At 45.4% G+C, this 16,356-nt stretch overlaps 1 protein-coding gene across 12 annotated transcripts in view; it reads left to right on the forward strand.

Annotated features, from left to right (window-relative positions):
• The window catches only part of ATP9B (ATPase phospholipid transporting 9B (putative)), a 249,096-nt gene that overhangs the window by 44,013 nt on the left and 188,727 nt on the right, over window positions 1-16,356 (forward strand). For all 12 annotated transcript variants that reach the window (XM_053206081.1, XM_053206082.1, XM_053206079.1 and 9 more), the window contains one exon: window positions 5,502-5,610. In XM_053206081.1, coding sequence (XP_053062056.1) covers window positions 5,502-5,610 — 109 coding nt within the window. The remainder of the gene's footprint in view (window positions 1-5,501; window positions 5,611-16,356) is intronic.

Below are 16,356 nucleotides of genomic sequence, written 5' to 3' on the forward strand. Positions count from 1 at the left end.
GTTTCTTGCTCAGAAAAAGGGCTCGGCATCTCCAGGTTCCTCCCTGACAGAAACCCGCCAATCCAGCGTAAACCCGTCATCCGGCCGGTGGTTATGAAATCTTCGGTCTCCCGCCTGCTAATTTTCAGCAGGCAACTTCTGATTCCTTCCCTCTGTTCTCCAGCTAAAGGGTGTTTCTGAAAACACTGATAGCTTCGTAATCGTTTTTGTCAGTTATTCCTGGCGGTATCGTTTACTTCAGCTCTGATCTCCTTTCTGTTATATCTTGCCATATGACAGAAGAGTCAACTGAAAATAATTGATTTCATTATTACATTCTTGTGTCGGAATGAGGGTTACCTTTCGTATCATTCAGCCTTGGGAACAGCTCTTTGAGGGACAGCTAGTGTAGCCAGAGTACCAAAACGGATCGCAGTGCTTCTGTGGGAATGAATGAGGTGGGATAGACCTGCCCACGCAGATGATTCTTAGAGGAAGTCTGGGTTGGTGATGCTACCTTTTCCATATAAGATGTGGTCCTGGAAGTTTGTTAACACGTAACTTCCAGGGTGACCAGGGCGTTTGCGAGAGACTCTGACTTCCAGTATGATTCAACAGTCCTTCCCTCGGTCCACTCCTTTCCTGAGTGTCTCTGTACTTCGCTGGTGTGGGTGGAGTACAGAAAGGAGAAAGCACATCACTCACGGGGACTCCTATCGCATGCTGCCCAGGGACAACCACTCTCGCAGAAGTACTTGCGCTCCTTGTGCCTCAGTTTCCCTGTCTGACTTATTGCTCATTAGGTTTTTGTGGCATTTAAAAGTTGACTCATTCAAAAAACATAGAAAAGTTTGGGCGCCTGGGGGCTCAGTCGGCTACGCGTCCGACTTCGGCTCAGGTCACGGTCTTATGGTTCGTGGGTTCGAGCCCCGCGTCGGGCTCTGGGCTGACGGCTCGGAGCCTGGAGCCTGCTTTGGATTCTGTGTCTCCCTCTCTCTGTCCTTCCCCTACTCGTGCTCTCTCTCCGTCAAAAATAAATGAACATTCAAAAAAATTTTAAAAACCCCATAAAATAGTTTCTGGGGACTCCTGGGTGGCTCAGTCAGCTGAGCTTCTGACTTCTGCTCAGGTCATGATCTCACGGTTCATGGATTCGAGCCCCACGTCAGGCTCTGTGCTGACGGTGTGGAGCCTGCTTGGGATTGTCTCTCTCCCCCTCTCTCTGCCCCTCCCCTGCTCGTGCTCGCGCTCTCTCTCTGCCCCTCAAAGTAAATAAATAAACTTAAAATAAAAAACTTCTGGTATATAAGAATCCCTCAAGTTTAAACTGGTATTATATCAATAGAATTTTTTGTCTTTTGATAAAAATGCGTATTATTTTGGCAGTTACTTTACGTGACTCCTGGGTCGTCTGGCGAAGTAGGAAAAAAGAAGTCCACTTTATGAAACGAGATTTAGTCATGGCCTGTGGACCGGCCACGTGAGACATTCCCGTCATCCGTTCTGATTAACAGGCTGACCTCAAATACTGTTGTGTCACTGAAGTACTGTCACCCCCTTGCGTCCAGTCTGGGTTTTCCAGTAGCGGTACCGTAGCTTCGGTCTCGGACGTGGTCGGTGCTGAGGTCGCGGGAAGGCCCGGCCCCTCCTGTGGGAAGACTTACTTACCCACATCTTCCGTAGGCCGTCAGTCTGCAGTGACCCAGTTAAGACTCAGTGGATGTAAACTCTGCAGGTGGAGGTCCGTGGGTCGTAGAGTCCCGTGCCTGTGAAGGAGACCCTGGCCTCAGCTGTGCCTTTCTTGGAATCTGCTTTATGTTCTGAGGCTGGCTTTTGGGGTTTTTCTCAGGATAGATAAGCCGGAGACGGACGTGGTGGCACGGGAGTGGCCTCCACATCTGTTACGTGTTCGGGGAAACCTTAGGTTTGGAGCATGGCTGCGAGCTGCTCGTGTGCACCAGCGGTCTTCAGGGCTCTGTTTCCTCCCAAGAGCGCTCACCTCCTGTTTTACAAGTTGGGACCCGACCCTCTGTCGCATCTTCTCTAATGTTACTGCTTTGAAGTAGAAGCCTACTTTCACTTCTCGAGTTCTCGGAAGCACTGGGAACTCTTAACGTTTTGTGGCTTAAAGTTCCTTGATGAATGGAGAATTCACTTTTGCTGTCTTTAAGCCATAGGGTTACAGGGTGAAAGTTAGATCCACCTGCACAGTTTAGATGACATACACACATCTGGGACCTGCGCCTCACAGAGGAGAGGTGAAGGCGCCCTCTTCAGGTGGGGCTTGAGCAGAACACCTTCCAGGTGATGGCCATGCGCTCGCCTGATTGACCCTCTCCTTTAACGGTACCGTCTTCAGTGTGTAAGTAACGTGCTTGACAGCCATTCTCCTCTTACCTCTCGGGATGGGTCAGTCACAAACACAGTTTTCCGGAATTCTACGTGGTGAACGTGAGTCCTAATAGTAAATACTCTCTATGTGAGAATGGCTCACGGAACTGTCTTTCCCGGATGGGTAGATGCGTGTGTTTCACGTTACTGACAATGAGTTGTGACTTAGAATTTGTGTATTTAAAGTGGTATTGTCTTCTCACCCGAGACTAACGGCATCTTTGAGTTAAGGAAATACGGTATTTCATCGTACGAGTGTACCAGGAATTTCTTATTTGTGGACATTTAGGCTATTTCCGGTTTTTTATATTTGATGCCGGGATCCTTGGTTTTTTTTTTGTTGTTGTTGTTTTTTAGGATAACTTTCCAGACGTGGAACTGTTTGGTTTAAGTGTGTATAAATTTTAAGGCTTTTGATAACACTAAATTTTTTTAAAGTATTTTTGGTATTTCCTGTTTTGGATTTTCATATTTTTTTTTGTCTTCTATGTGCTAAAAGACACTTAGATGGAAAAGAAAGAGAAAAGCTGTCTCTGTTGACAAGTGGCATGACCTGGTGTGTAGGCAAGTCTGGGGAGTACACACACAGACTTGCTGGGGCTGATAAATGAGTTAGTGAGGCTACGGGGTTATAAGGTAGATACACAAAAAGTGCTTATATTTTTCTATACTAGCAGTGACCACCTGAAAATGAAATTAGTGTAGTAATTTCATTTATAAGAGCATCAGAAAGGAGAAATAGTAGATTTAGCTAAAATGCAAGATTTCATACTGAAAACTTAAAACGTTTTTGAAAAAATTAAAGATCTAAATAGATAGAAGTCATCCCACGTTCAAGAATTGAAAGACTTGATATTATTGTAACAATAGCACTCTCCGAATTGATCTGTAGATTCGGTACAATCCCTGTGGGAATCCCACGTAGCTTTTTTGGCAGAAATTGACAAACCGATCCTAAAATTCATATGGAAATACAAGAGACGCAGAGTAGCCAGTGCGTCCTAGAAAGTAGATCAGTATTGGAGGACTCCTGCCTCCCATTCCAAACTTACTTTGAAGCTATAGTCATCAAGAAGGTGTGGTACCAGCTGAAGGATAGATCACGGGATACACGCCGAGTCCAGAAACAAACCTTGACACTTAGGACAACTTGATTTTTGGCAAGGGTGCTAAGACAGGTCAGTGGAGACAGAGCCAAAGAATGAATTTGGACCCTGCCTCCTGTCACACACAGAATGTAACCGAGAATGGGTTACAGACTTAAATGGAAGAGCTGAACCCAGTAAGACTCCTGGAAGAAAACAGAGGTGGAGTTTTGGGATCTTGGACACTAAAAGCCCAGGTGACCAAAGAAACAATTTAAATTGGACATCATGAAAATTAAAAACTTGAGTGCATCAGAGGACGCTATCAAGAAAGTGAAACAATACAACCTGGAAAGTGTAACCTCACGCTTGTAAATCATCTCTCTAACAAGGTATTTATATGCAGAATCACACGAAGAGCTCTTACAACTTCGCGTGAAAAGACGAATGACACAGGTGAAAAGTGGGCGTAGGATCTGAATAACGCTTATCCCAAGAGAACGTGTATATGGCCAGTAAGCTCATGTTAAGTGGTACAAGCACTTGGGAAAGCAGTTTGGCAGCTCGTGAAAATGCCAGCCGTACCGTGTCACCCGGAAGAGGCACTATGGTTGCAGGGGGCTGAGAGCAGGGGAGATGGGAAAGGGGGGTGAGCTTTCTCTTTGGGGTGATGAAAGTCACATGGTGTTGATGGTGGCACAACTCTGAATGCGCCGGGGAGGGCCGTGTTTCAGTAAACACAAGAACCACGGGTTCCAGGGGCCCATGTGCTGTAGCCTGTCGGCGACACAAAAACAGCCCTGGGATAACAGGTTGCTGTCCCCTAAGTGGAGTTGCCCGGCCTTGTCTTGGCCATTTTCACAGTAGACGGGGGGATGCTCATCAGTCAAACGAAGCCTACTGGACAGTGTGGTCCGAGAGAGGTTGACTTGAAGAGTAGCCGTGTAATGTGTCAGAAAACACCCAAGTAGCCTTTGAAAATGACTCCAGCCACGTTAGCGGTGTAATAGATTTCACAATAGATTCCAAGTACATAGGTTTTCTGTAGGGGCGCCTGGGTGGCTCAGTTGGTTAAGCATCTGGCTCTTGACTTCGGCTCGCGTCATGACCTCACAGTTTGTGAGTTCAGCCCCACGTTGGGCTCTGCGCTGACGGCACGGAGCCTGCTTGGGCTTCTCCCTCTCTCTCTGCACCTCCCCCACTCCCGTGCTCTCTATTTCTCTCAAAATAAATAAATACACTTTGAAAAAAGTTTTATTTAGATAGCATCAAGTTAATCTGTCCAGGTTTTTACTTAAAAAGTGAGGAAGTAGGGGCGCCTGGGTGGCTCAGTCGGTTGAACGTCCGACTCTTGATTTCGGCTCAGGTCGGGATCTCATGGTTTGTGGGTTCGAGCCCCACATCGGGCCCTGCGCTGGTAGTGTGGAGTCTTCTTGGGATCCTCTCTCTCTCCCTCTTTCTGCCCCTCCCCTGCTCATGCTGTCTTTCTCTCTCTCCCTTCCCCCCCCAAAATAAATAAATTTAAATAAAAATATTTTTTAAAAAAGTGAAGAAAAAAAAGTGTGGTGGCTGTGCTTGTGCGCCACGTGTGTCTGTAGACGCTGCCACGGGGAGAAACTTGTCGTGCTGGGATAGCTTCCTGTTGCTACGCATTTCATTCTACCAGAAAGAGAAGTATAGGAAATGTGTGATTTTGATGTCAGTCTTTGTTAATTTGAACTTGAATGCTCGCATGTTCTGAATATAATTCATGGGGTTTTTGAAGATTGTTGGTTTCCTTATTTTTAGGTTACTAAGTCCTTTCTGATGTTTGGCTTGAAGTACAAGCTATGATACGAATTTAAAAAAATTTTTTGGCTGATAGAATCGTAAATCTTATATATTATATATTTTTAGTGGTGTTTCATTGTTCCTTTTTGTCTTTGTTTTCATTTATGTTTTAGAAGTAACAAATTGGCGGGTGGGGGGTGGGGAGTAAAACTTTTTGTTACTGTTTTGTTATTTATAATCCAGTTTTCTCAAATATCTGATTTTATTTTGTCTCAGGGATTCGTTTTGGCTGTTACCATCATGAGGGAAGCAATTGATGAATTTCGGCGTTTTCAGCGAGACAAGGAAGTAAATTCACAGCTCTACAGCAAGCTCACAGTAAGAGGTCAGCAAGACACTTTTGATTTAGTTTATCATTTGCTTAATGTAGCCATCACGTCAGAGTTAACATAAATGAAAGAAAATGTCATAATTCTGTTACCGAAAATAGTATTATGCAATTACATATGGTATCTAATTAATTTTCTTACGATAACGTAATGCCTACAAATTCAAGGTAGATTTTTTATTCATTCTCCAGATGCTGGGATGTGTGTGTATGAGTATAAACATGTACACACTTAAACACACATGCGCACACGCGCACAGAGAACTGGTCGTGTGGTGTGCTCTGTCACGGTTTGTGTATGAGGGGTGTGCACGTAGACACGTGTGAAACCCAGCTGGTGCAGGACATTTTCTGTGAAGCCCTGTATCACCTTACCTGCCGTCTCTGTTTGTGTCATATTTTCAACACAGTCTTAGGGTTAGACAATTAGTACCAGGGCCTTAAACTGTTTAAGTGCAAGGTCTCGGAGCACCTACAGTTCATGTCATGATCCAAAGCGGGACTACTTTATGCCCATTTCTCCTTAACTTCGTTCAGGGCTTTTAACCCTTGCTTAATTTATGTTTTTAAAGAGTTTGTTTATTTGGTCTCTCAGTCTCAGTGGAAAAGCAGCGATGTATAGGGAAGAGTGTGGGGAAAGTATTTGTGGGTGGGCATTACGCCCGTCAAAAAGTGACAGTGACACCAAGACAGTGATCGCATCAATGAGGGACAATGAAGGAAGGCACCGAAAAACTAAACACGTATTCATAATAACTTCAAAGCCTGTTTCAAAGATGAGGTTTAGAGTGGAGTTTGTACCTTCTGATCACGTGGGGACATTTGTACGTTGAATTATTTATTTGAAATAAGTCTCCAAAAAAATATTTGTATAGCTTATTTGGACAGATCTCGTGTAACGTAAAGTTTATCCGTTGAAAGTGTGCGGTTCGGTGGCTTGGGTCTGTTCACAGAGTTGTGGAAGCATTACTGCCGTCTACTTTTGGAACGGTCTTGACGTTCTAGAAAGAAACTCTGAATATGTTAGCCGTCATCCCATTCTTGCCCCTCCTGCCCCTCCTCCAGCCCCGAGTCCGTCCCCCGGCCTGCTTTCTGTCTCCATGGGTTTGCCCCCGAGGAGCAGGTGTCCGGAAGCCTGCAGCGTGTGGGCTGGTGTCACAGGCCTCTTTCCCCGGCGTCCTGTGGTCACGGGTCATCAGTTCATCGCTGGCGTGGCGCCTGGCAGCGCTCTTTTTCTTTTCGTTGCCCAGGGCTCCTCCTCTCTGTGGCATGCCGTGTTTGCTTCCCATTCAGTAGTGGGTGGACATTTGCGTTGTTTCCACTTCAGGCGACTGTAAAGAATGCTGCTGCAAATGTCTGCGTGCGGTTTTTCTGTACGAACGTGATGTTACTTCTTCTGTGAGCATACCTACCACGAGTGAAATTGCTGGATTATATGGTAACCACGTTCTTGAGAAACTGCAGACTACTCTTCTGATCGGCCTTGCCAGTTGGCCAAACCAGCTGCTGGTTTCCTTTGTCACCAGCAGCGTGTGAGTGGTCCAGTCTCTCTGCGTCTTCGCCGGCACCTGTTAGCCTCTGTCTTTTTGTTGCAGCCGTCCTGTTGGGCGTGAAGTGGTAGCTCGTTGTGGTTTTGACTTGTGTTTCTCTGGTGACTCATGACGTTGAGCGTCTTTTCATCTGCTTATTGGGCGTTTGTATGTCTCCTTTGGAGACGTGTTTTTTCAGATTCTTTGCTTACTGTTGGAACTGGGTTCTTTTTTTGTATTTATTGACTTGGGAGAACTCTATATATTCTGGATTTAAGTCCCTTGTCATTCTGTGATTTGGACATACTTTGTCTCGTTCGGTGGCTTGTGTTTTCTTTTTCTTGGTGTCTTCTGACGCACGACAGTTTTCGTGTTGATGAAGCGCTGCTCATCTGTGTTTTCTTTTATTGCTTGTGCTGTCGTGATGTATCTAAGGAACGGTTTGTCAACCCAGGGTTGCAAAGGTTTACTTCTATATCTTCTTCCGGGGGTTTTATGCTTTTAGCTCTGACGCTCAGATGTGTGATCCGTTTTCATTCTGTAGTTTGTGTGGGTGTATGACATGGGGCCACATTCCTTTGTGTGTGAGTATCCAGTTGTCCCAGTGCCATTTTTGAAAAGACTATACTCTTGCGATTAAATTGAACGGTTAACTAGTGAAGAGTTTTGATGTATGAAGTAATGGCATGGTGGAGGAAAGGTGTGTTGTAGAGAAGAGGTGAAGTTTTGGAAAAAAGGAATCCCCAGAGTGGCCAGGTAAATTAGGTGTACCTTTGATGTGTCTTTTTTGGAATATAGTATAGGTCCCGGCTTAGTTTTTAAATTGTTTTCATTGTGATATTTGGAACGAGTAGAGATTCGTTTCCGTGTATTAATTGTATCATTCAAAACTAAATGGCATGGTGATGTCTGTGAACCATCAGTCGGCAGTCCTGCCTGCCCTCCTGAGCGTAGAAGCAGTGAAGGGGCGAGCACTTGCCTCAGTGAGAGCAGCCCACATTCTCAGTTTGGGACTCCAGGCCGTGGCTCTGAAGGTAGTGGAGCGGCACGCACTTGCGAGAATTGTGTCTGTCCAGCCTGGCAGGGCCACTTGAAGGGCCGAGTCAAGGCGGTTGTCTCTCTTCCTCTGGTTGGATGTCACTCAGGGCAGGAGAGCCAAAAAAACAGTCGGCATTCCGGAAGCCTGTGTCAGCAGCAGTGGCTGGGGGGCGATAGGTGATAGCTGACACAGCGAAGAGAGTGTCGAATGCCCGCTAGAAGGAGCTGGAGACAGGATTCTTTGGAAAATCGGGGCCTTCAGAAGTGCGTGTGTTGACAGGAGAGTTTTGAAAGCCACATCCAAGGCCGGCACTGAATCATGCTCAGAAAAGACCCCAAGAAAGTGTTTTGCCTCTAGCCAGTCTCTAGGCTCACTGCAAGCAGAGGTGAGGTCTCAGGCAGAGCTGTAGACAGCTTGCCGAGTGCCGGGTGCCCCGGGACAGCCAGCCTGCCAAGGCTGGGAGAGGCTGTTCGCTCCTTCCCTCCCTCCCTCCTTCCCTCCCTCCCTCCTTTCCTCTCTCCCTCCTTCCCTCCCTTCCTCTCTCCCTCCTTCCCTCCCTTCCTCTCTCCCTCCCTCCCTCCCTTCCTCCTTCCCTCCCTCTCTCCCTCCCTCCTTCCCTCCCTCCCTCCCTCCCTCTCCCTGTCTCCTGTCCTTCACCCTTCCTCCCTTTCTTCCTCCCCCTCTCATTCCTTCTTCCCTCCATCATCCCTCCTTTTCTTTCTTAATCTCACCCCCTCCCCTTGCAGGGAAATCTTTTTCAAAACACTGACGGAAAGACTTCACAGACCACACATGACGAGGAATACACACTTTACAAAACAGTTCTAGAAAAGTCACTAAACGTGCACGGCTACAGCATATACTGAGCAACAAAAGAAACCCAGAAGAGGAGGACGTGACTGATTTCCCGAGTTACCAGATTATAATAGTCAAAATGTACAGGTTTCCACAGGAAATTATGAAGCATGCAGAGAAACCATGTGGCCCAGTCATAGAAGAAAGGAACAGAAGCTGTCCCTGAGGAGGCCCAGATTCTGGACTTACTGGACAAAAATCTAACTCACCTGCCATAAGTATGCTCACGGAGCTAAAGGAGACAACTGAAAAATGTTAAGAGACATCAGGAGAACAATGTACTGTATTAAACAGAAGATCGGTAAAGGTATAGAAATGATAAAAAGGAAGCCAAGAGAAATTCTGGTGCCAAAAATTATAATAAATTGCAAGAAGAACTCACTCGAGAGTTTCAGTGGCAAATTTAAGTGGCCGGGAGAAAGAATCCCTGACCCTGAACCTAGATCACGTGAGATGATCCATTCTGAGACGTGGAAAGAAGAACGAGGAAAGTTAAAGTAGAGACTTGGGGGCAGCACTAAATGCGCTAATGTGCGTGCATTGGGAGTCGTGGGAGTCGTAGAGGGAGAGGGTGGAGAGAAAGTTTGAAGGAATAATGGCCGTTAACTTCCCAGATTTGTTAAGAGACATGAATCTACACGTTCAGGAAATTCCGTGAATCCCTAGAAGGACAAACGCAGAGAATCCACACCGAGACGTTGTAATCAGACAGTTCAAACCCGAGGACAAAGAGAATGTTCTGAAAGCAGCAAGGGAGAGACAGCTTGTCACACACAAGGCCTCTAGAGTAAGAGCCTGTGGAGGATAGGAGGTGGATGACGTTTTTAAAATGACAAAAGAAAAAACTGTCAACCAAGAATTGTGTGTCCCATTCACGAGTGAAGGAGAAATTCAGATGTTCCCAAATGCCTGTAGAATTGAAAACAGGCACTCGAGCAAATACACATGCAGCCACGTTCATGCAGCGCCCTTTATAATCGCCAGTGGGGGAGAACAACCCAAATGTCCATCGGCGTGTGAGTGGATAAACAAATTGTGCCGTTTTCTCACGTTGGGGTATCATTCAACCGTAAAAATTAATACTGATACAACATGAGTGAACCTCGAAAAAGCCGTGTGAGAGAAATCAGACACAAAGGGTCACGGACTGTACGACGTCATCTGTGTGAAGTATGGGAACAGGTAGATTACTGGAACTGAAAGCTGGTTGTGGGGGGCACTGCTTAGTGGGTTGACGCATCCTTTTGTGGTGAGGAAAATGTATTTGAACCTGATAGAGTGGGTCGCACAACACCGTGAATGTACCCCGTGCCGTTGTAGTAATCACTTACAATGGCTGATTTTATGTTATGTCACTGTCACCTAAAAATAGTAAAAACTGTTGATGAAGGCATACTGATAATTAGGGCTTTTACACTTCTATGATACTCGAACTCAGAAGATCTTAAAAATAATTGTCAGTGGGTTTATTTCAAATACAAATGGAGATTTACCTTTTTACACAAAATTGACGACCATTGGTCCTGTTTGAAAGGACGTTTTACTCGTAGATGGTAACGGTGTGGCTATCTCTGACTTCCTCCTCTGTGATCTGTGTCAGGTGACTTACTCATTTGCATAACTGCCATCCTAGGTAGGTTGGTGTTCTCTCCACCTTACAGGGGTGGGGCCTGAGGCCGCTGCTCAGGGATCTGCTCAGGGATCTGCCTCGAGTCCCTGCAGCTTCGGTGGAGCGGCTGTGTGAGCCCAGCCCCCTCCGACTTCATGTGACTGTTCTGTGGGTTGTACATTGCTCTGTGGCTCGTTATTCTGATGCAAATGATTGCTGAGTAAAATCTAGAATGTGAAAAATGCACGTAAAAATGTAAAAAATGCTCCTTGGCTAGTCTGAAACTTGTTTTCTTGTGAAGAATATTCTTTGCTCATCTCCTTTATTTGTAGCATTTCATAGGTTATCTGTTCTTTGAATGGCATTGATGGCTCCTTCCTTATGTGACTTAACTGCGGTTTGTCTTATTGTATTTATCGTATTTACAGTATTTGAATTTTGTATTTGGAGTTCTTACACACATTCTTGTAGAAATACTCTGGGAAGATGTTCCCTGCTCTATTTTTTCTTTTGAAAAGGAAAGTCACGACCACTTTTAAGTATGCTCGGATCTTGAGGGTACTTTGTTAGAAGCAGAGAGTATTTTAACTGGTGCACGAGCTCAGTCGACACCGGGTGATCTTTAGCCAACTGCACACTTTGCTGCTTGAGAGGCTGTCTTGTCATGTGGGAATTTTCCATGTCTGTTGCTGCTCCGTTCTTTGCTTTCTCCTTGTTTGTGACCTGCTTTATGATTCATGGTTCTCTCCTAATGGATAGCGTCCGTCAGAGTTAAGGAGGAGAAAATGAAATTGTTGGCAGCTCTTCAGAAATCCCTGATGAGGAATTTGAATTGTGGGGTCACTCTGCTTTTGGTTTCTTGGGATCAGTGCTATTTTTTTTTTTTTTTTTTTTAACCTCTTGCTCCAGAGAGGTGTATAAATTGCATCCTGGGCTGTAATCATTCTGCTGGCTGGTTCACGATTCAGTTCCAGATACTTAGTACTCACTGTGGTCGGCACTGTGATCCCCTCCGGGGATTCAAACACGAGTGAGTCCTGGACTGTGGTTTTGAAAGAGCTCCTGTAGTATTCTAGCAGATAGGATAAACTCAGAGGTTTTTGTTTACTTGCTTTTGTTTTAATCAACCATCAAATCTCAGTAGGACTGTATCATGTCACCTACTATTACTGTGTATTCCAGATGCACACCTAAAGCTAATGTGGAGCTTTAGAAATGATCGGGAATTAATTCTGGGCTGTGGCTTCTCTTTACACTTGGTGATGACTGATTTCCAGTGGCTCTTAACCTGTTTCTTGTAATGGTTATGGCATTCTGTTGTTCAACGTGTTAGACATATGAAAGAGAGAAGAAAGTCTGTTGTCTTTGAACTTGTGTACATTGTGTGCGTGTGTAGTTGTCAGAGAGAACGCTCACATATTTAGGTGTTTCTTGTGTTCCAGTTTCCTTGCCAGAAAGGAACCTGACCCGCTGAGACAGTGTTCTTTCTTCCTGTGTATTTTAGCATCTTTGATTCTTTTGTCAACACTGTTGTCAGATACTTGTTAAAATTCTTACTGTTATTTTTACATAAAAAACCATGAAATACCTATTAAAATTTTATCGTCTTTTAGTGAAATTTACTGTTTGTGAGTAATGTTTTCTTGAAAGATCTCTTTTTAAAAATCCCTCTTTAGTGCATTTTACACACTGTCTGTGGGCAGTGCACACTTCCCCAGGCACGTCCTAACATGTAACTGGTTTCTTGGGTTACTGCATCTTCCGCTTGGCAAGAAGGAGTCCCTTTTGTGGCAGTCATGTCTTCAGATAGTTGGGTTTCTTTTAAATAGTACTCTCAAATGCTGGCTAAATTTTCCCATCAGAAATTGCTTAGGAGCTGATGAACTCAGAAGTCATCGGAGTGGGTTTCTGCAGCTGCTGCTCAGAGAGGCATCGGTGACTTTCCTTCTTATTCACGTGCCATCCCTCGTTCGTCCACTTCTGTGATGGTGCAGGTCGAGTAGAACGGTACGTCTTTTCTCACGAGGTCAGAGCCTGCTCGGTGCTTCCCGTTCATCTTGGGTGGTTTTCAGCATCTGTGGGCTGAGCAGCGTTTGGGAAGTATCCGTTCAAGAATGTTCTGGATACGTTACTACAGGTGTGCCGTCTAGTAGCGGCTCTCCATCTGTCAGATCTGTATGGTAGGTCTCCATCGGTCGGTCGTCGTAGGTTGTTGTAGGTCGGACACGATCAGCAGCTGAGATTCATGATCTTATCTGCTCCGCCCTCTGTGGCCGCACGTGGTGGACGCGGGTCCACTCGGGGGCGGGGGGGGGGGAGTGGGGGGACAGATACACAGGAGCAGATTCATAGCTTCGGGACCGGCTGTGCGTGACCCGTCGTGCTTTCTCAGCTCATCCCGGGAGGATCTGTGTGAATTCATTTCTTTGTGGCCTTGGTGCGCCACGTGTCTTTTATCACATTGTTTGGAGATTGAGGCCCGGAATACGTGAAAGTAACAAGAAACGCCGGCTAACACGACGTACCTTGGCACGGGTGGAGTCGTGTGGCGGTGTGTGTGTCGCCAGCACCCCGCCCCCTCCCTCTGGTAGCGGCTGTTACTGTGCTGGTCGCTGTGCTGCTGGGTCCTCTGCTCTGTGTTCGTGCGGCTGTTTTCCCTGAAGGTTCCGAGGTTGTTGGCACCTGGCAGGATCTCAGACGATGGATGACTTAAGCAAATGAGGGGTTTCCAGAGCAAATATGACAGCCCTAGGCCTGGTCGCACTCCAGTGTGCCTGCCTGCGCCTCCCCCAGCATCCTTGCTCGCGTCAGGTACAGCATTGGGTTTAACTTGCTGCCTTGACTGGTGAAAAATACTCTCCTTGTGATTTGCTTGCTGCTTACCTTTTCACATTTCCTTGCTTATTGTGATCTTTTATATGAGTTTACTCGTCTTTCTTCATACGTCCATTTCTACCTTTTCAGAATTTCTCTAAGAGAAGCTTATCACGTGACAAATATTTTTATCTTGTTTGACTCATTTTTTATCTTTTTCTTTAAAATTTGTTTTTTACTGTTTATTTATTTTTGAGAGAGAGAGAGAGAGAGAGAGAGAGAGAGTGGGAGACAGAGCGTGGGCAGGGGAGGGGCAGAGAGAGAGGGAGACACAGAATCCAAAGCAGGCTCCAGGCTCTGAGCTGTCAGCACAGAGCCTGAAACAGGGCTCGAACCCACAAACCCTGAGATCACAACCTGAGCTGAAGTCGGATGCTTACCCGACTGAGCCACCCAGGCGCCCCTATCTTTTTCTTTTAGATGTAGATAAGTTTATAATTTTTATGTATGCAAACCTTCTGTTTTCCTTTGTGGTTTTTACTTTAATCCTAGAAAGGCTGTTCAACCCTAGTGTGAATATCTTAATTTCCCTACAGTAATATTTCTGTGTTTTCATTTTTCATAGGTGACGTTTCCCTCCATTTGCAATTTCACATTTCAGGTGTCTATTCCGTGGAGAAGGGACCTGTCTTCTGTTTTTACCGCAAATGGTTAGTTAGTTCCTTTAAAACCAGTTTTTAATGTTATTAAAGTTCTTTTTCCAGAGGCACCTGGGTTGCTCAGTTGGTTAAATGTCTGACCCTTGATTTCAGGTCAGGTCATGATCTCAGGGTTCATGAGTTCAGGGTGACATCATGGAGCCTGTTTGGGATTTTCTCTTCCCTCTCTCTGTGCCCTGCCCCACCCACCCGGATCAGTATGCTTTCAAAATAAACTTGAAAAAAAAAACCTAAAAAATAAAAAAGACTAAAAGGGCACCTGGGTTATTCAGTCAGTTGAGCATCCAACTTCAGCTCAGGTTGTGATCTCATGGTTTGTGGGATCGAGCCCCACGTCAGGTTCTGTGCTGGCAATGTGATGTGGAGCCTGCTTGGAATTCTCTCTCTCTCCCTTACTCTGCCCCTCCCCTTTTCTCTCTCTCAAAATAAATAAATAAATAAACTTAAAAAAAAATAAAGTTCCTTTCTCAGACCTTTGAGAAATGTGTCAGATTTCTTTGGGCCCCATTCTTTGCCTTGAGTTCTCCAGATTCATCCAGATCTCCGTGCCAGCTCCATTCCAGTTTTAAATAATGTTCCTTTTCGGCATGTTCCAGCGTCTTAGAATCTTTCCCTCCCTTCCTCAGTTATTTTTCTTTTTTCATTATCTGGAGATTTTCTTCTCTTGAATTAGACCAGTGGCATCGAACCCTCATGAACAGGCTCGTGGTTGCTCACTATCTTCACCTGTGGTTTCTTCTCTCTTGTACCAAGGGCCCGATGTTAGTCTCCACTCTGGGAGTGTTTGTGCAGCAAGAAACTGCCGTGGGATGAGCGAAAATCTAGAGGAAATGAGAGACTAGGGACGATTTTGAGGCATATTTAGTTCATCTCCCTTTTAGCGGTAACATAACCGTACAGAATCGCGGGGCATTGGGATTTTTGTACATTTGCAGGCGCCTGCTTTCTCGTCAGGTTTCTGGTTTTCGTGATTGAGAGTCTTAGAACTTGTTAATTATGAGCCGTTCGTGTTAACAGTACTTTGTATTTTAACATTTGGTAGAGGTGTAAAAAGTCTTTCTAACCACAGAAAACAGAGGTTGGAAATCTCTCTTAGGCAGACACCAGCAGGCTTAACCAAGACTTTGAAGTATCTTGTCTATAGTAAGACCACATAATTTTCATTTGTATTTGTTGCTTGATAAAATATTTAAGAGTGAGATAGTAAGTTTTTAAACCCGCGTACTTTCCTACAAAATCTTTATTTCGTGAAGGTAGTCATTTGCTATTGATGCTTATTTCTGCATTTGCTGCAGCAAAACGTGTACGTTGGTTGGCTGCAAGTCTGTCTGCATGGTCTCTTCTGAGGATTTTGGGCTCTTCGTTGGTATTTGGACGGTAGACTGTTTCAGATAGCGAGACCATGTTAGAAGGGAAGGGGTCCGGTGAATAACATTCAGTGTTTCATCTCTGTTTCTTACCACGATATTTCATTATTTCCATATTCTTTCTAAAGCGATCTCATACTTTGTTTCCTGATAGAATAAGAAAAAAAATTTGTGTTTAACTTGAGCATCTTACTTTTTTTTTGATTCCGCCACTCTTTCTCTTTTCTCTCCAGCTGCTTTCGGGGGGTGGGGGTTTCCAGTACCCTCCCCCCCATGTCCGTCCTCTCTTCGCGAGCTCTCTGCCCTCCCGGGCTCCTCTCTCCCCCAGTTCCTCTCTCCGCACCACGTACCTGCCGAGTTCTGTGGTTCAGGCTGTGCAAATTGTGTTAATCCTCAGATCAGTTTTCTAGGCGTGCGGGATGGCTTGGTGTTGATCTGGCTGCATTTCAGGGATGAGAGATGCACAAAAGAACTTCCATGGTGCTGTGCCATCTTGGCCCCTCCCCCGTTTTGTTTTTTTTTAATTGCTAAAGAATGTTTTGTTTTTTTTTTTTAATTTTTTTCCTCCAACGTTTTTTATTTATTTTTGGGACAGAGAGAGACAGAGCATGAACGGGGGAGGGGCAGAGAGAGAGGGAGACACAGAATCGGAAACAGGCTCCAGGCTCTGAGCCATCAGCCCAGAGCCCGATGCGGGGCTCGAACCCACGGACCGCGAGATCGTGACCTGGCTGAAGTCGGACGCTTAACCGACTGTGCCACCCAGGCGCCCCAAGAATGTTTTTTAAAACTACTTTGATTATTGCTGGTG

This window comes from Acinonyx jubatus, chromosome D3, assembly GCF_027475565.1.
Source record: "Acinonyx jubatus isolate Ajub_Pintada_27869175 chromosome D3, VMU_Ajub_asm_v1.0, whole genome shotgun sequence".
NCBI lineage: Eukaryota > Metazoa > Chordata > Mammalia > Carnivora > Felidae > Acinonyx > Acinonyx jubatus.